Source organism: Citrus clementina, unplaced genomic scaffold, assembly GCF_000493195.1.
Source record: "Citrus clementina cultivar Clemenules unplaced genomic scaffold, Citrus_clementina_v1.0 scaffold_3, whole genome shotgun sequence".
Lineage (NCBI taxonomy): Eukaryota > Viridiplantae > Streptophyta > Magnoliopsida > Sapindales > Rutaceae > Citrus > Citrus x clementina.
In genome coordinates this window covers 37,283,431-37,302,830 of record NW_006262339.1, presented here as the reverse complement: position 1 = coordinate 37,302,830, position 19,400 = coordinate 37,283,431, and the positions used below count along the sequence as shown (strand labels likewise).

General features: G+C 36.7%; 2 protein-coding genes and 1 non-coding gene across 3 annotated transcripts; 2 read left to right on the top strand and 1 right to left on the bottom strand.

The window, feature by feature from the left end:
• Positions 1-5,639: 5,639 nt before the first annotated feature.
• Positions 5,640-5,746, top strand: LOC112100448. The gene has a single exon (XR_002906820.1). It is a non-coding gene; the product is annotated as a small nucleolar RNA R71 (small nucleolar RNA).
• Positions 5,747-11,252: 5,506 nt separating this feature from the next.
• On the top strand, positions 11,253-11,855 carry LOC112099946. Its single transcript, XM_024187481.1, has one exon. It carries the CDS (start codon positions 11,253-11,255, stop codon positions 11,853-11,855), a length of 603 nt encoding a protein of 200 aa, XP_024043249.1.
• Positions 11,856-15,911: 4,056 nt separating this feature from the next.
• Positions 15,912-19,198, bottom strand: LOC112100039. The gene is made up of 2 exons (XM_024187630.1): positions 17,313-19,198; positions 15,912-16,057 (listed from the first exon to the last, which is right to left on the bottom strand). The coding sequence occupies exon 1, from the start codon at positions 19,023-19,025 to the stop codon at positions 17,391-17,393; it is 1,635 nt and encodes a 544-aa protein (XP_024043398.1). The 5' UTR covers positions 19,026-19,198; the 3' UTR covers positions 15,912-16,057; positions 17,313-17,390.
• Positions 19,199-19,400: the final 202 nt, after the last annotated feature.

Sequence of the window (19,400 nt, the reverse complement as noted above, 5' to 3'; positions counted from 1 at the left end):
AAGGCCATCTTTGATCCGTTTGAGCCTTTCTAGCCATCCCTTTTATCAAATATCCATAGTTAACCCTTTTGAGCCTTTAAAAAAAAAAAAAAAAAAACATTTTTCTTTGTCAACTTATCATCTTGACCCACTCCGATTTGGAGTATTACCCAATGTCTTATAAGTTCCATCACCTATTTATGTTTGAGAAAATGTAAATAATTATGTTGTTCAGTAAAGTTATGCCAAAAAAAACAAAAAAAACAAAAAAAAGCAAAAAACAAAAGTTGTTGTTTCAAAAGAAAAAAAAAATAAAAATAATAGGTGAAATTCACCTTGCAACTTCCAAAAAAAAAAAAAAATTCTTTGCATTTTTCTCAAACATACACTTTGTTTTCCTTATTTTCGTTCTTTGTTAGCCATGTCCCTAGCCTACGTTACGTCCTAATAAAAGTCCTTCTTGATTTTAGGGAACTATAGTTTGAAGTAGAAGCTAGTTATATGGGCTAAAAAGATGTAGTGGTGCATATAAAAAAAATAAATAAAGTGGGTTGACTAACATTTTTTTTTAATTGACTTGAGATCGTATTATTTCTAAGCTGAGGGCATATTTATTTCATTTTGGTGAGAGCATGTGATATCATTTCTTTATTATTTTCTCTCAATTACCATTCATTGGAGTGACTATTTTTATTGGGTTTAATTTCTTTGTGAGAGCGTCACTACTTCCAGTGAGATTTTGGGGTGTGACATGTCATTCTTGAAAGTAGCTATAACAAAGTCTACTGGGCCGATTCATGTGGATGGTTGATGTGGGTGTGATATTGCTTTAGACTGGAGATAATGCTTATACTTTTATTTGATTGCTATCATTAATCTGATTGAATAAACACGAGTGTTTCTAAAAATATATATATATTTTGAATTTGAATTTTGTTTTCGCTTTATTTGCTAGGGACTAGCAATAAGCTGGTTGGGGGGTGTGTTGAGTGTTAGAAAATGCATATTTATAAAGGAGAAAACCGTCATTTTACATTTCAAGTCTTACTAACAACCCTTACTTTTATGTATTTAACCTTCTTGTGATTTAATTACATGTGTTTTATTTTAATTAAGTATTTTATGTATTTTAGGGGCATTATAGTCATTTCACAATAAAGGAGAGATCAGACGGCAAAACGGACATCACTTTTGAACTCAGGACAGTCGAAAACCTTAGGAGGAGCATAAAAGGAAAAACGATACTATTCATATGTACGGTACTATTCACGTGTACGGTACTAACTACGTTACTGTTCACAATACTGTTCACATAGACGGATCGATGACGTGGCATTGACCGATGATGTGGCATTGACTGATGAGGTGTCACGATCCTGTTGGGCTAAAATTCTTATGTACTGTTGATGGTGACGTGGCAGCATATCAGTGGATGAAAAATCTCGCGTACGGTACATGCATTACACAGGATTATTTTCAACCAAACCGCGTTACTGTTCATCCGAGTCAAACCGCGTTACTGTTCATCCAAGTCAAACCGTGTTACTGTTCATCCGCGTGGTCAAACCGTGGACTGTTGACTGATGACGTGGCGCAATCCTGAGCATCCAAATTGTTTTTAATCCGATGGCCATGATTTACTCCATGTATCTATAAAAAGGGGGCCTCCCCCCCCAATTTGATAGCTCTGAATCCATTTTTGGGATCCATTTTCTGTAATTCCTTCTCCATCTTGTATTTTCTTTGTATTTTAATAAATTCCCATTTTGCCCCTAGTTCAATTATGAGTAGCTAATTTCCTTTCAAGCTTGGGTTGAAGGTGAAGTCTCAACATGTGTCATGGGCTTTATTTGGTAAATTTATTTTCTTTTCCCCTCTAGTTTTTGTGGATGATTTGACTTATCGTCGACAAATAATACTGATCTTGTCTAGATACCGCCTTGGTTACACCGGCTCTCTAGTATAAGGTTATTATTATTTGGCACGATAAGCCCTTAGCACCATATTGATTAGAGCGTGGTTCATGAGGTGTGGATTCCCCCCTCATGATTTAATTGGCATTAATAAAGAATATTTAGCCCATGATGCATGTTGATACGGATCCAGATACCCAAGTACGTCATTTCAATAGAATTCTCTTCAATTTATTCTCGCTATTTCAATTCCAATTTTAGAATTTATTCTCGCCATTTTAATTTAAGTTTTAGCATATTCCAAATCATTTCCACCACAAATCCAATCACCCATTTACAGAATTAATTCTACACACAATTAAAATCCACCTCCTCGTGGGATCGACACTCGTCACCATTGATCTACACTACAATAGATTCGTGCGCTTGCGAGTTCATTAAAATTTGCACAACACCTCCCAGGTAAGCTCTGAATTTGTCAAAAACAAAAACTACTGCCAACAACTCTTTTTCTGTAGTGGTGTAATTGATCTGTGTTGGAGTGAAAGTTTTGCTTGCATAGTATATGGAATGAAAAACCTTATTCTTCCTTTGCCCTAATACAGCTCCCACAGAATGATCACTAGCATCACACATCAATTCAAATGGTAAATTCCAATCTAGAGATATAACTACTGGAGCAGTAATGAGGGCTTTCTTTAATTCTTCGAATGCTTGAAGGCATTCTTTGTCAAAATAAAATGGTTTGTCATGCTCCAGCAATGAACACAGAGGCTTGGATACTTCGGAAAAATACTTAATGAATCTTCTGTAGAAACCAGCATGACCTAGAAAACTCCTAATCCCCTTTACTGAAGCTGGGGGTGGCAGTTTATCGATTACCTCTATCTTGGCCTTGTCTACCTCAATACCATTCTTGGATATCTTGTGACCCAATACTATTCCTTTTTGCACCATGAAATGGCACTTCTCCCAATTAAGTACTAAGTTGGTCATTTCACATCTTTTAAGAATTTCTTCCAAGTTATGTAAACAATTACTGTATGTTTCTCTAAAAACTAAGAAATCATCCATGAAAACTTCCAAAGTCTGCTCCACCATATAAGAGAATATAGACATCATGCATCTCTGAAAAGTTGCTGGAGCATTGCATAACCCAAAAGGCATTCTTCTGAAGGCAAATGTTCCATAAGGACATGTATATGTAGTCTTCTCTTGATCCTCTGGTGCTATAGCAATCTAGTTGTAGCCTGAATACCCATATAAGAAACAATAGTATTGTTTTCCAGCAAGCCTGTCCAGTATCTGATCGATGAATGGAAGTGGGAAATGGTCTTTTCTTGTGGCTTTGTTGAGTTTTCTGTAATCCATACACACTCTCCATCCAGTCATTGTCCTTGTAGGAATAAGTTCATTTTTCTCATTGGCCATTACTATTATCCTTCATTTCTTTGGAACACACTGAACTGGGCTTACCCATGAACTGTCTGATATTGGGTATATGATTCCAGCATCTAACCATTTGATGATTTCCTTCTTCACTACTTCTTTCATAATAGGATTCAGCCTTCTCTGGTGCTCCACCGAGTTGCTGGAACAGTCTTCTAAAAGGATCTTATGCATACATATTGATGGGCCGATACCCTTTATATCTGCCATGGTCCATCCAATTGTTCTTCTGTATTTTCCCAGCAAATCCACTATGCTTTGTTCTTGACCTGCATCCAAAGTAGATGAAATGATTATAGAGAGTGTGTTGTTTTGACCAAGATAAGCATACTTTAAATGTGAAGGTAACAGTTTTAATTCAAGATTAGGGGTGATTCAATAGATGGTAATGTTGGTTTTACTTCCCTGTCTGAAAGATTCAGGTGTTCAATGACTCTGGTGTGCCTATTAGATTGTTGTTTGTCCATCCAATCTGTTTGAATTGCTGCAACATCTTCCTCTTCAACCTCCTCAAAGGTGGTGACTTTGTTAAGTACATTACTGCAACATTTGTCCATTCTGTCTGCTACAACAAGGTCCACTACACTTAGGAAATTGCAATCTTCTATTTCATCAGGGTTTCGCATAGCCTCTAGTACATTCAATGTGACTTGCTGATCATTCACTCTCATGGTCAATTCTCCTTTCTGCACATCTATCAGAGTTTTTCCAGTTGCTAGGAAAGGTCTGCCAAGTATAATGGGTACCTCTTTGTCAGCTTCAAAGTCCAGCACAATGAAATCCACTGGAAAAATGAATTTGTCAACCTTCACCAGTACATCCTCTATCTTTCCTTCAGAATATGCATGAGATTTGTCAGCCAATTGCAGAGTGACAGTTGTTGGTCTGCACTCCCCCACTCCAAGCTGCTTAAACACAGATAATGGCATCAAGTTAATACTAGCTCCCAGATCACAAAGTGCTCTACCAGCATACCTATTCCCTATAGAGCAGGGTATTGTAAAATTCCCTGGATCTTTTAATTTTGTGGGAATTTTACTCTGAAGCATATGGCTGCTTTCCTATGTTAGAGCAACAGTTTCAAATTCTCCCAGCCTTCTCTTTCGTGCCAATATATCTTTTAGAAATTTCACATAATTTGGCATTTGCTCCAAGGCTTCCACAAAAGGTATGTTTATGTGCAATTGCTTCAGCACTTCCAGAAATTTGCTGAACTGCTTGTCTTGTTTTTGCTTCTGGAACCTTTGAGGGAAAGGTGGTGGATGTCTAAACTGCTGGTTAGATTCAGGAGTTACCCACCTCTGTTTGTCTAAGTTGGTGCAGGTTGGTGTTGTAACTTCTTTTTCAGCAAGATCTGGTTGAATTTCTTTTCCAGTTGCTGTAGCTGATTCCCTGGCATCAGAGTCTTGATGTGGAGTCTGCTGTAACAAGCTTCCATTTTGAGTTGGTTTTTGGGCTGAATTGCATTCCATCCCATTTTTGGTTACCTCAACTGAGGTATCAACATGCTTTCCAGATCTCAGACTAATCACTTTGCAGTGCTCTTTGCTCTCTCTCCTAGGATCTTCTGTGTTGCTAGGTAAGCATCCTTGAGTTTTGCTGCTCATTGCTATAGCTAATTGTCCCATTTGATTTTCAAGGTTCCTCAAGGACACAGCTTGACTCTGCACAATTGCTTCATTCTTTGCAATATACTCCTTGATTAATACTTCCAATGAAGTGATTGGATCCTGACTGATATGCTTTTGCCCTTGACTCTGTTGATGAAAACCAGGTGGTTGTGGCTGTGTGTTTCTGCTTAGTCCATTCAATGCTGGAGCATTTCGATTCTGATTGCTCCATGAGAAATTTGGGTGTTGTTTCCAGTCTGGGTTGTAAGTCTTTGAATATGGGTTGTTATGAGGTTGTCGATTGAAGTTACCCACATAATTTACCGAGGCTGGATTTCCAGGACAATTATCAAAATCATGATCTTCACCACAGTAGACACAAGAAAGTTCAGTCACTTGCTTTACTGTTGCTGGAGCAGCTGCCATGGCTTTTACCATGTTAGTCAATGAAGTTACTTGAGCTGATAGGGCTGTAATTGCATCAATGTTGTGTACCCCTGCTGATCCTTCGGCTACTGGTTGCCTAGCTGAAGGCCATTGATAATTATTATTGGCAATTCTCTCCAGAATTTCATAAGCTTCAGTGTAGGATTTGGATAACAGAGCCCCATTTGCTGAAGCATCCACCATTAACCTTGTGCTCGAGTTTAACCCATTGTAGAATGTTTCCAATTGAATGCAACAGGGAATACCATGATGAGAACACCTTCTGAGCAATTCCTTGAACCTTTCCCAAGCTTCGTACAGACTCTCATCTTCAATTTGATGGAATGAGGTAATTTCATTCCGTAATTTCGCATTCTTTATTGGTGAGAAATATTTCATTAGGAATTTATCAACCAATTCATTCCATGTAGTGATGCAGTCAGATGGTAATAAATTTAACCATGCTCTTGCTCGATCCCTTAAGGAATAAGGAAAGAGCCTCAGCCTTAAGGCATCTTGCGTTGCTCCAGCAATCTTGAAGGCATCACTTACTTCCAAGAACAATTTAAGATGGAGATGAGGATCTTCATTTGGCAATCCATTGAATTGCCCAACTGTTTGCAACATCTGAAACATCACTGGTTTTAACTCAAAGTTAGCAGCATCTACTTCAGGTCTGATGATACCAGGATAGACAACTTGAGGAGTTAGCACGGCATAATCTCGTATAGATCTGTCTCTGTCATCAGCCATGTAAATAATATTGTTGTTGCCTGGCTGTCTCCTGTTAGCATGTTCATTCTGCTCTTCTTGAATGTTGGCTGGTTGCAAAGGCCTGTTAGGGTTCAAATTTCCCTCAACTTGCAAATTATTCATGTCTGAAATAGTCTTTGAATTTCTTTGTTCTCTTCGCAATCTCCTAATAGTCCATTCAATCTCAGGATCGAATTGGAATATCACAGATCCGTCCTTGCGCATGCACGTACTGATCTGACAATCAATAAAATGAATCAAGGTTAGTTCTAGTGCTATCACGATTTACTTCACACTTTAAAAATAAACAATCAATCCCCGGCAACGGCGCCAAAAACTTGTTAGTTGATTTATATAATCAATTATTACCAATGCCAAAGTACAAGTATACACAACAAGTAATAAAGTAATGAGTATTCAAGATCGTCTCCACAGGGATTGATGTTACTCAAGGTACTAAAGCAATCACAATAATGCAACCAACTAAAGATCGAAACAAACACTTGTCAAATTGTTCTTCCATAACCAATAATTATGAGGGATAGAAATAAACTAATACTTCTACGAAATAAACTAAATTAATTGTGTTTAAGATTCAATTTAAAACGTAGTAGTTGAATGATCAAACTCTCCTAATGGGGTGACTGTTGATTACCGAATTAGCACCAGTTGTTGTGGTAAGTGCTGCAGCCCTGGGTAGAACAAATCTGCTTTCGCAGCTATCGCATGTTGGAAATCTCATACTTTTAAATCTACTAACAATAACCAGTTACTCATAAATTTAATGGATGGCTTTACGACCTTTAATCTCTCTACCCTACAAGGTGAACACCTATATCTAGGATTTCACGAATCTTAATTCAAGTACTGCCCTTATGGGATTTAGGATGACCTAATCCAGGAAACTCAACTTAAGAACAAGTAATACTCCAATAATGTCCGCTAAGATATGCCCTTTTGCTGTTTTATCTTAACTGAAATCATTAAATGGGTAGTCAACCAAAATAACAATTATGATCATAAAAACTATTAGAATATAATGCTACAACATTAGCACAATAACATATAAGAACAGTTAAGAACCCATTGGATTATTTGTCACTCAACTACACTTAAATTTAGTTCATATTTTGAATGAGAAAAGTAAACATAAGTATACTGATCATAGAATACATCCAATCAATCAAAGGAAGAAAGATAATATGAATTGAGCACGATGAGAGTCTGAGGATCCTTCTCGGTTCTTCAACAATGTCGAACAGCACTCCTTAATCTTTTTTTTCTCGCCTCTTTAATTATTTTTGGATGATAATACTTCTCCGCCGCTTGCTATGTGGTGCATGCCTCCTTTTTATATTGCAACCTATGAGCGTGCATGTGTTTGACTTAGGAAACATGCAGATCGTGATTTGATTGCTGACCGCGCCTATATTTTCTCTCATGTTACTCCCAGATTGCTATAGCACTGGTTGCTCTAACATCCGTAACAGCACTTGTATTACTTCCGATTGTGCTTTCTTTCTTTTGTGACCATCTTCTTTCCTCCCTTTTCCATCTACTGTCTCTGCATCCTTTCATGAATTTAAAACCTACAATTTAAAACCTGTTTTTAGCACAAATTACTATGATTCAAGCAAAACTTGTTAAAACTCAACTAAAATGAATGTTTATGCAAAAGGTCACCTAAAATGAATGTTTATGCAAAAGGTCACCAAAATGTAATCAAAACACATGATTTGCTCTCCAAATGACCTTTATTCAAGTTTAGAACAGATTTAATAACTCTCATTTCCTAGAGTTATCAGTGGTCAGCCCCGCCGGAAGCTATGAATATCCTCAGCTGGAATGTTCGGTGTTTGGGGAATCCCCGAGCATTTCAAGCCTTAAAAAAAATCCTCCATTTGTATGGTGCTCAGCTGGTGTTTTTGTGTGAAACAAAAGTATCAACCATGCAAATGAATGTGATTGCAATAAGCTAAACTTTGAGAATTGCTTCGCGGTGAACTGTAACGGAAGAGTATGAGGCTTAACAATGCTCTGGAAGTCAGGTACGGGGTGCAAATCAATTCTTTCAGCCAGCACCACATTGATGCCGAAACTCAAATGCCAAATGGGAAGCGAATGCGAATTACAAGGGTGTACGGTCATCCAGAAACATGACAGAAAAAAAACACTTGGATGCTTCTAAGACGGCTGGCAGGTTTATCTTCTAGCCCTTGGTTGTGTTGTGGAGATTTTAATGAAATTTTGCATCCGGATGAGAAGAGTGGTGGCAATGATAGGAATGTGAATTTAATCAATGACTTTAGAGAAGTCTTGAGAGATTGTGGCTTAAAGGATGTAGGGTATCTGGGGTACGCTTTTACTTGGAATAATGGGAGATATGGGCAGGGCTTTGTGGAAGAAAGGTTGGATAGGTTTGTTTGCAATAAAGCTTGGAGTGATAGTTTTGTGGACTGTGAAGCAAGCAACCTTGACACTTGGACTTCAGATCATTGTCCCGTGCTAATGGTTGTTCAAGAGAAATGTGGGGGCATGAATCATAGTGGAAGACATTCATCGCGAATCCATTACGAGGATATGTGGAGCCCGTATGACGTGTGCAAAGAGATAATCAGGGAGGAATGGAGCTTGTATAACAATTGGAACAGTGAAAATCCAGTGCAATCCTTTCGAAAAGCAACAAAAGATTCGATGGCTAGGCTGATGGGTTGGAGCAAAATGGAGTTTAGAAAGCGGGACAAAAAATTAGAGAAGTTAAAGAAGCAGCTGCAGGGGTTAAAACAAAGAATGGTGAAATATGAAAATGGTGAGGAAATATGGAATGTGGAGAAGTAAATCCAAAACATCCTCATAGATGAAGAAATCTACTGGAAACAACGTTCAAGAGCAGATTGGCTCAAGGAATGGGACAAAAATACAAAATTCTTTCACTGTAAGGCTTCGTCTAGAAGGAAAAAAAAAACAGAATTTGAGGGATTGAAGATAATTTCGGGAGATGGATTGAGAAGCCAAAAGAAGTGGAGCATGAATTCTGCAGCTATTTCACCAACCTCTTTACAACAACCCAGCCGAGTCAAGAACAAATTGCAGCAGCCTTGAAAGGAATAACTCCGAGAGTTTCTGACAGCATGAATGAGATTTTGGAAGAACATTTTACAGCTGAGGAAGTCATGAAAGCTTTGAGTCAATTGTGTCCAACGAAGGCTCCGGGGCCGGATGGTTTGCCAGCAGTGTTTTACCAAAAGCATTCGCATACGGTTAAAGAGGGAGTTCTCACCACTTGTCTGCATATTCTCAATTCACAAGGTACCATAGCCTCTCTAAATCATACTTACATTGCTTTGATACCAAAAGTCGGGAAACCTAGAAAAATAACAGACTTTAGGCCTATTAGTTTGTGCAATGTTATCTATAGAATTGTGGCCAAGTCAATAGCCAATAGATTTAAGCAAATATTGCACAAAATCATCTCTCCGTCGCAAAGTGCCTTAATCCCCAACAGGCTGATAACTGACAACATCATAACGGCTATGAATGTTTGCACAAGATAAGACATTGTAAAGGAAAGCGAAATGGTTTAATTGCTTTAAAGCTTGATGTCAGTAAAGCCTACGACAGATTGGAATGGAATTTCCTTGAGCAAACTTTGAAACACCTAGGCTTCTCACATCAATGGACTAGCCTGATCATGAGGTGCATTAGTTCGGTGTCCTTTTCTGTTTTAATAAATGGCTCGGTTAGAAGCTTAATTAAACCCCAAAGGGGCTTAAGGCAAGGTTGCCCCCTCTCTCCGTATTTGTTTATTACATGTACAGAGGCTTTTTCTTCTTTGTTGCAGCAGGCTGAGCAACAACGGCTTATCCACGGGCTGTCATTTAAAAAAGATTTGAAGATTTCACACCTTTTATTTGCTGATGATAGCCTTGTCTTCAGCAGAGCTTCCATTGCTGATTGTCGAAATCTGAAGATGATCCTTGAGTGCTACTCTATAGCTCCTGGACAAATATTTAATTTCGAGAAATCTTCTTTATTTCTTAATGGCAACGTCCAGCAAGATCAAGCTGCTGCAATTGGGAATATTTTTCAACTCAATATTGTGTCGAGACATGAAAAATACTTAGGCTTGCCGTCTATGATTGGGAGAAAGAGAAACAGCTTCTTCAATGACATTAAGCTGAAGATCTTCAACAAAATTTCAAGCTGGCAGCATAAATTCTTTTCTTATAGAAGGAAAGAAGTCTTAATCAAAGTAGTTGTGCAAGCCATCCCAGCCTACACCATGAGTGTCTTTTAAGATTCTGGTAGGAGTTTGAAACGACATTCAAAGACTAGTGACCAAGTTCTGGTGGGGTTCCAAGAGGGAGGGGAGAAATATTCATTGGTCGAAGTGAGAGAAGATGAGTCAGGCCAAGTGTAATGGAGGGATGGGATTTCGTGATTTTTCAAGCTTCAACCAGGCCCTTCTAGCAAAGCAAGGCTGGATGATTCAGCAATGTCCAAACTCATTGGTGGCAAGGGTCCTGCAAGCTAAGTACTTCCAATCAAAAAAAATTTTGGATGCGAAGCTCGGCTCTAATCCTTCTTATATTTGGAGAAGTATTCTGTGGGGAAGGCAAATTATATGCTCGGGCTCTAGGTGAAGGATTGGTAATGGTCAGAAAATTCAGATTCACAAGGCCAATTGGATTCCAAAGCCTTTAACTTTCAAGCCAGTGGTTAAGCCAACATTGCCACCTGATACTATGGTTTTTGAGTTGATCAATGATGAAAACCGCTGGGATGAGAAGCTGATTTACGAGCATTTCGACAAGATGGATGCTGATTTAATAACTAAAATTCCTCTGCCTAGAAAACCAAGGGAAGATGAGCTTATTTGGCATCATGGAAAGAATGGCCAGTACTCGGTTAAAAGTGGGTACCAAACAGCTCTTCGAATAAAGTTTCCAGCAATGCCTTCAAGCTCAGTGGTTTCAAAAATGAATGGAATATTATTTGGTCTCTTGCTTTGCCTCAAAAGATCAAATTTTTTGCCTGGAGGGCAGCCAAAAACCTCCTCCCCTCAGCTGAGAATTTGTGGAAAAGGAAGATAATTCAGGAGCCTACTTGCCAAGTGTGTAAAATGGGGATGGAAAATGTGTTTCATGCTCTAGTGGCTTGTAAATCGGCCAAGCTCACCTATTTTGATGATGATATTAATGCAGCTTTTAGTCAAGATATTTTGAGTCTGCTGCATGACATGAAAAGGATGAGAAGCAAAGCTGACCTGGAGCTGCTAGTAACAATTTTTTGGGTAAAATGGAATGCTAGGAATCAATTGCTATTCAAAGGGAAAATGGAGAACCCCCAGGTTATGGTAGCTAAAGCTGAAGTTATGATTGCAGCTTATAAGAGGCTGCATTCTTCAACTGAGGTTTGCAATGAAAATCAGCAAAGGGTATCTCTTCAGGCATGGAATCCCCCCCAAGAAGGCTTTGTAAAAGTCAACATCGATGCAACTATCAACTCCGAAAAGAACCTTGCAGGTCTGGGAGCTGTGATAAGAGATTATTCGAGGCATGTTACAGCAGCTACAATCAAGATTTCCAAGTTCTATGGTGATGTTTCTTATGCTGAGGCAGAAGCTATGGAATGGGGTATGCAGGTGGCGAGAGAAGCTCAAGTGAAAGCTGTAATCGTAGAATCAGATTCTCAAGGTGTGGTCAGCTTAGTTAACAACAAGTAGGGCAGCATATCCGAGATCTTTTGGGTTGTTTCAGAAATTTAGAAGTTAAGGGAAAACTTCGAGTGTGTTAGTATCAAGTATACGCCTAAATCTTGTAATGTTATTGCCCACTCTTTAGCTAAGTTAGCTTTAGAGAAATGCGAGATTGTTGTGTGGAATGGTTCATACCCTTTACAAGTGATGTATCTTTTCTCCTCGTTGAATTAATTGAAATCTCTCTTCAAAAAAAAAAAAAAAAAACAAAGGGCCAAAAAAAAGTCCATCAACACTCAGTTTCCTTCTTGTTAATTGTTACTATTAACTCATGTGAATCTGGCTTTATCAATGTTAGAATGCAGTCAATTCTTTTGGTATCTGGCTTTATTCCTTTTTTCTTTTTTTTGTGGGTGAGCAAAAGAGGTTAATCCATGAGCATGAGTTTCGAACTTGACCTTTGATTAAAATAATAATAAGCTTTGTTTTCATTTTATCTTTTCTCTCATTGTCATAATAATAACATCGAAACATTTCCACTATAATTAGAATTTTTAGAAATGTACTATTTGGTTTTCATATAAAAATTAATATAAAATCTTTGAAAAGGACCTCCCTTACTAAAAAAAGATAAGACTTACTGTCTTTAGAATTTGATGCTAGACCGGTGCTCAATAGTTTAAGGGATTGACTTTATTACATAAATGGATTCCTTACTTAAATAAGCAGTTATTGGTAGATCGCAATTAGCTCAAAACCTCGCGAATTGGTCTTCATAGTACTCCCTCTATCAATTATATCATTTATTCATAGAATAAACTATCTAGGCAAATCAGATTTTTTCATAACTTCTACGAAGTTCCATTAAATTATTGACTTAGAATTATAGCTTTTTCTATTTGTTATTTTTAACCCAAAAATTATATTATGCTGAAAATTGTGAAAATTATGAGGAGCATAGGCATAGCGATTAGCAAATTTTAATTAATGGACCGGCGAAGAGTTTGAATCCTGCGAAATAAATGGTTGAAATTTTGATTTTGATTCTTTTTACTTGCCGACCCCTATTTTCAAAGAAAAGAAAATTAATCATCATCTGTATAACTATTGTAATCGACTATACAGGCAATCAATAATCCTTTTTAAAAATAATTACTAATCCATGAAGTATTTATTTTACAATTTTATTCTCTACATTCTCTGTTTATTTATTTGTATGACTATTGTAATTCCTTTTTTAAAAAATAATTACTAATCCACGACGTATTTCTTTTACCATTGTATTCTCTAGATTCTCTATTTATTTATTGAAAATTATTTTTGGGAGAAAAGAAATCTTGCTAATACAACAAAGTATAAATTTATATTTAAAACTGCTACAAGTACGATTCTTGTCAATTTTTGTTCTTAAAGTATCACTTTTTTTTTTTACAAATAAAACGAAAACGACTGTATATTGTTGTATTATTATTATTATTATTCTCATACATAAAATCCATCTATTCTCTTTACTTAGGAATTCTATACAATTACATAAAAGAAAAACAATATTAAAATTTCCAAATTCTAACAAATAGTTTCGTGAAATTAAATTATGCTTTTTAATTGATTTATTTCCATGTCTTACAAGTTCAGTCATTGAAACGGGTAACAAATACAAAATCAAAAGCATGGTCTTTGCACAACAGCTGCAGCAGCACTAAAGCATGAAGAGCAAAAGCAGCAACGTAAACGATACTAATCATCTCAATAAAGAAGAAAACAAGAATCAGCCAAAGAGAGAGATTAGTTCCCCCTCAACCATCAATTCAGTATTCAATCAAACCCTCAGAAATGTCCAAGGGTACGCTAATAGCTTTTCCCATTCCTCATTTCTCACAAATTTTGTGTTTTGAAGCAATTTACCAGTGTATCATCTACATCTTAGTCCTTTCCTGGTAACAGCAGAGCAACAATACTTAAGCCTAAAGGAAAGGAAAAATGAGAGAAGATGGAAAGGATAGAAAATAATAAAATTGGCTTTCATTATCCTGCCCAGACTCTTATCATTCAAAGCAAAATATTTATAAAAGGAAATAGATATATTGAAAATATCATCAACAATACATAAGATATTTCTATATTATATTATTCAAAACACAAGGGTCCGACTAATATTCGATATTTTAATGTGGTGGAAGGTGAATAGAAGTAGGTATCCGATATTGTTTGAGATTGCCTTTGTAACTCATTCGAAACCCCATTTTCATGTTTATATCTTTGTTCGGAGTTAAAATTACGTAAAAGGACGAAATAAATTTATTAAAATCAAATTTTAATTTCTTTTTGTTACTAATTCTTCAAACCCGATCAAATACTTTATCGGGATTTTTTTTTATTTTGCCTTAGTTTCTTATTATATTTTTTTGTAAATAAAATAATTACCCACTTGGTGTAGAAAAGTTTAGTAGATTTGATAAAATTTATTATTCTTGTTTATTTATCTATAAAGATTTGATGAACTACTAACACGTTTTTCTCTTAATTACTTCAAAATTATTTTGAAATTATAAAAATAAAAATAAAAATGAATCCACTATATATTAGATACTGAAAATAAAGAGTTTACGATGTGTGGGTGTGAATTATATGAAAAAAAAAATGTATTTGGGTTTAATTAATTTTGTATTTGTAGTTTTATGTAATTTTATCTTTGTAAAAATGTTGTTAATGTTAAAATGGAGTTTTATAAGAATCTTAAGTGTAACGCGGTGTCAAACTAAGATCAAAACTCAAAAACTGCATAAACGGGTACATTCTTCTTAAAGAGGAGAGGCGAAGTAAACAGCGAGCTTCCAGCAGCTAAAGCCAGCAAATCTCCGAGTAACAGTTACGCAAGTCTTCAGCAAGTCAACTCAACCAAGTTATACTTAAGCAGCCAGCTCAACGATTGTCCATTACAATAAATATATATTTTTGTAATTAAATTATAATCATAATCTGTTTTTGCCATTGTTTCAAAAAAATTCAAGTTATATAGGCACGGGGCTAATCCAATTTGAAGTATCTAAGCCTGAAATACGATAAAACCTCCATAAGTTAAAATCTTATTAAATAATAATTTTTTTTCCTTAAAATCCCCACTTGCGGTCAATAATGTTAAATTATACTTCGATTAATTAATATTGTCTTAGGTGGCGTTTGTTTTTTAACTTAATGACTTAAAGTGACTTAACTTAATTAATTAAGTTAATTAAAGATGTTTATTTTTATAACTTAATGTGATTTTTTAGATAATTTTGACTTAATAAAATAAGTCATTTTTTTTTGCTTTTTACTTAATAGAGACATCTGAATTAAGTCAATTACTTTCTAATGTCAAAAATATCCATGTTTTATAATTTATTTTTCATGTCTATCCCAAATATATTTTTCGAGATTCAGACGAAAAAATAAATATATTATTCAGATTCAGACATTCAGATCTATTCAGAATTCAGATTAATTCAGGTCTATTCAGATTTCAGACAAAAAAACAAACGCCACCTTAGTTAATGAACCGAACACTATCAATTTATCGAGGTTTTACTATTAACGTAGAACATGAGTCTTATTCCTATTAATTTCTTCAATATTTTAAACCCCCAAAACTCTTTTAAAACATCATGAAATTGCTTTTTAAGTCCTGAAAACTATTTTTTTTAATTTTGTTAACTTCCTTTTCTTTTTCTTTTTTTTATCACAACCCAATTTTTTCTCACCAATATGCGTGGAGTTAAAACCTCAAATCTCATGTTTTCAACCTAAAAGATCTTCATAAATAAACCAATCATTGCTGATTGCTGTGTGCTGGCATCCTGCCATGAGTCACAACTGACCAGGAGGATGCAGCTGAAGATTATCCATTGATTGAACATGCCTTAAATGAAAATTATCCATGATTGAACATGCCTTAAATGAAAATCATCCATGATTGAACATGCCTTAAATTTCAACAGTCAATCCACCGAAAAACTTACCATTAATTAATTAACTGATGAAGTAAACAAAAAAATTAAGAGTTTCAAAATTTTTTCTCTCTTGCGACTGGAATTGATTCTTTTTAGTCATTGTAATCTTCCCTGTTTTGTTCCTGCAATTTTTCTTTTGACCTGTTATCCTTCGCCTGGCCTCTACATGTTTTGCTTCTTAAATCTGATCTTCAAAGTTCAAATGTTGCATCTCTTACTCAACTTGGGCGGATGGGTTATCTGCTTCGTATGTACCACATGCATCAAACTAGTCCGAATGATATTTCTTATATTGACCGGTTCGATTTCGCAGAAGCAATAATTAAGTGTATTACAGATTCTAAATTAAATCCATCAGGCAAAGAAATTTAATCAAAGACCATTTTGGTCGTGGACATGTGAGCTACCACAATCTTCCTTAAATTGCTGCATTTTTCTGTTCTTCACAAACAGTCATGCTATTGTTTCGTTTCCTAAGAATATAGTATATAGCTCTAATTTGTTAACCCACAATTTGTAAAGCATCTTGTCTATTTCTTCTTCTTCTTAATTTTCCATAATAATTAACATGAAAGCGTGCATAGTAAAACTACAGGACTCAAGAGTCGAGAGATACAACAGAGGTATAGTATGGACAACCAAGCATACCATATAAGCAAGCAAGACAATTTTGTGCTGCAACAATTAGTGCTTCAGCGAGAGAAGAACCTGGATAAATTTGATAGAGAAGAATTTTGAAGCATAAATGCAATAGGGAAAAAAATAAAAGGTTAAATTAATTTCCATCTTCTGCAATGACGGTTCCAAGATGACATGAATTAGAGAAGTTGGATGTTCGATCGTCTATCCATCTTTTTAGAGCATGCAATACTTCTTGAAAGTATGTATTCATGGTTGTAGAATACTTATGGTAAATCATTATCTAGTGTCACCAACAGTTTCATCTTTCATCTACCCCAACAAAATCTAATGCTTATAGTTATATAGACAACGAGATTACAATATCTAACTATATATTCAACTGAGAAGATAGGATTGAAAAAACAAAAATGTGCTTAGGAAAGGATATTTAGGGATCACATTTAGCAATTTCTGTCATTTGTCAACTTTAACCGCCAAGGAGGAACAAACGGTTCCAAGAAATTCAATGCCGCTCAGGAGGGCTTGGTACATTAAAAATAACCAGAGTAAAGGAACACCTTTTCAATTCTATACTTTCAGAGGTAGAGTGATAGTGATATAACATGATATATCAAAATCAGGTTATATATAGTTTCTTTCACATCAATAAATTATACTTTCTATCACAGTAGATTATACTCCCATGTCACCACCAAATTCGAAAGGCGGTCAAGCAAATAATATGAGACCAAAGGATATAAATGATTCATACAGTTTTCCTAATGTTTGTGCAAATGTGCCTGGTTGGTTGATAAGAAACTAGAGACTATTGGATATATATTAGTTGAGAAGAGGCAACTTAATTAAAACGCACCTTCTGGTTCCTATATGGCTCTCCTCTCACACAAGAGATTAGCACGCCACCGCAGCTCAAGAAGTCCTGGCACTATATTCATTTTCCAAGAGCCACAAGTAACAGCAATCCAAAAACGTTGGCCAAAACTCCAAGTGCTATCAGCAGTTTGGCAGCAGTGTTGTCTTGTCCTACAATATAAGCAAGCAAGCAAAAAATGAATCCCCCCCAACCGAGTAGCTTGGTGCCAAACAAGAGTGTTTTGTCATTGGACGATAAAGAGTTGCCTCCACTCAGAACGATTTGTGGTGGAGCAAGGACTAATGTTGCGCTGATAGTGAGGAATATCTTGGCCAAACCAGTGACATTGAAATTGAACCATCCATCGAAATTGAAATTGAACCACCCTCTTGGAGGTGGGGGTGGGGGTGGGGGTGGTGCTGGTGTTGGTGTTCGAGGTTGAACTTGAGGTGTTGGTGTTGGTGGTTGAACTTGAGGTGTTGGTGTTGGTGGTTGAACTTGAGGTGTTGGTGTTGGTGGTTGAACTTGAGGTGTTGCTCTCGGTGTTTGTGGTGGTGGTGGTGTTGGCGGTGTTTGTGGTGTTGTTTTTGGTGGTGGTGAAGTCATCTGAACTGAACTATTAACAGTAGTGTCAGAGCTCCCCCAATCATCTTGGATTGTAAGCTCCTCACCACTGCCGTCTCCGCCCTGTGCCCAGTTTCTAAAAGCAGTTGATCCAACATTATGACCGTGTTTACCCGGATGTGTTATTCTTGACTTCTTATATGCCTTCAGTTCAGTCCCTCCGTTACCAATATGCGCCCAAAGTTTAGCCAAAAGTTTGTCCACAATTTTAACCAGTTCTAACTTTTGAGGCGGCCTGCTTCTTGAATAATTATTCCTTTCAACGGAACCCTTACACAAAACGCAGGATGCTGATGATGACAAAGAAGATATTTCCTTCTCTGCGAAAACACCACCAGATCCACGATCAATCCACATTGCTTTCTTTGCGCGACAGAAGTCCCCTGCCAACAACTGCAAAGTCAAAGATCCGATTCGTAGCGCCCTGATATGCCAATCATGTTGCCTCAGAGCTCTTAGATGACGTTTAAGTGCTCTTTTGATTGCACAACAGCACGAAGCGAAGTTTGTTCTTCTTAAAAACCGGATGAGGAAGATCTGTAAAATACAGAAAAGCGTGTACACGTTCATTTGCCAGCCGTGTGACCATAGATCATGTTGCCTCACAGCTCTTGGATGACTTTTAGGTGCTCTTCTGATTGGACAACAGAAACGTTCATTTGCTTCAGCCGCTTCAGCAGTTGTTCCAAACATGTCACCATTAATATGCGCCAAAGGTTTATCCACTGGATGCAGCATATCATGCCACCCAAACTTGAGTTTGTCCAACTCAAACTTCAGAGGTTTGTCCAACTCAAACTTAATCAGAAGTTTGTCCAACTCAAAAATCAGAAGTTTGTCCCTCACTCCGATCATTACTTCGATCATCACTCCGATCATTAAAATAGAGGCGAGTGATAACTCAGTGAGTGGAGTGATGGTCATTACTCCGATCATCACTCCGATCATCACTCCGATTCTGATCATCACTCTGATCATTACTCCGATCATCACTCCGATCATCACTCCGATCATCACGGGGATCATTACTCCGATCATCACTCGGATCCTCGCTCGGATCATCGCTCCGATTATTGTTTCCGTCTCCATTAAAGAAGAGCGACAAGACCAAGATCGTAATCTCTCTGGCAAGATACCTTCAAGCCCGTTTGCCAATGGATCAAAAAAAGAAAGCTATGGTGTGTTTGGTAAAATCTTTCTGAGGCATACGAAGAAGACAGGGATTTGTCCGTGGTATACCCAAAAATAGGGTATTTATCTAAAAGCACCCCATACTCAAAAATTTCCTGTATATACTTTTTCTAATGTACAGTTACGAAATTAGTCTAATGAAAAACCTAAATCAACTAAACTACCACAACCAATCGTGTAACAAAATCCACAATTCTCTCATGAGCAGCGTCTCCTTCAGCTCCTTATTCTGGATTTCTCCTCCTCTATTTTACAAATCCCTGTAATTTTACA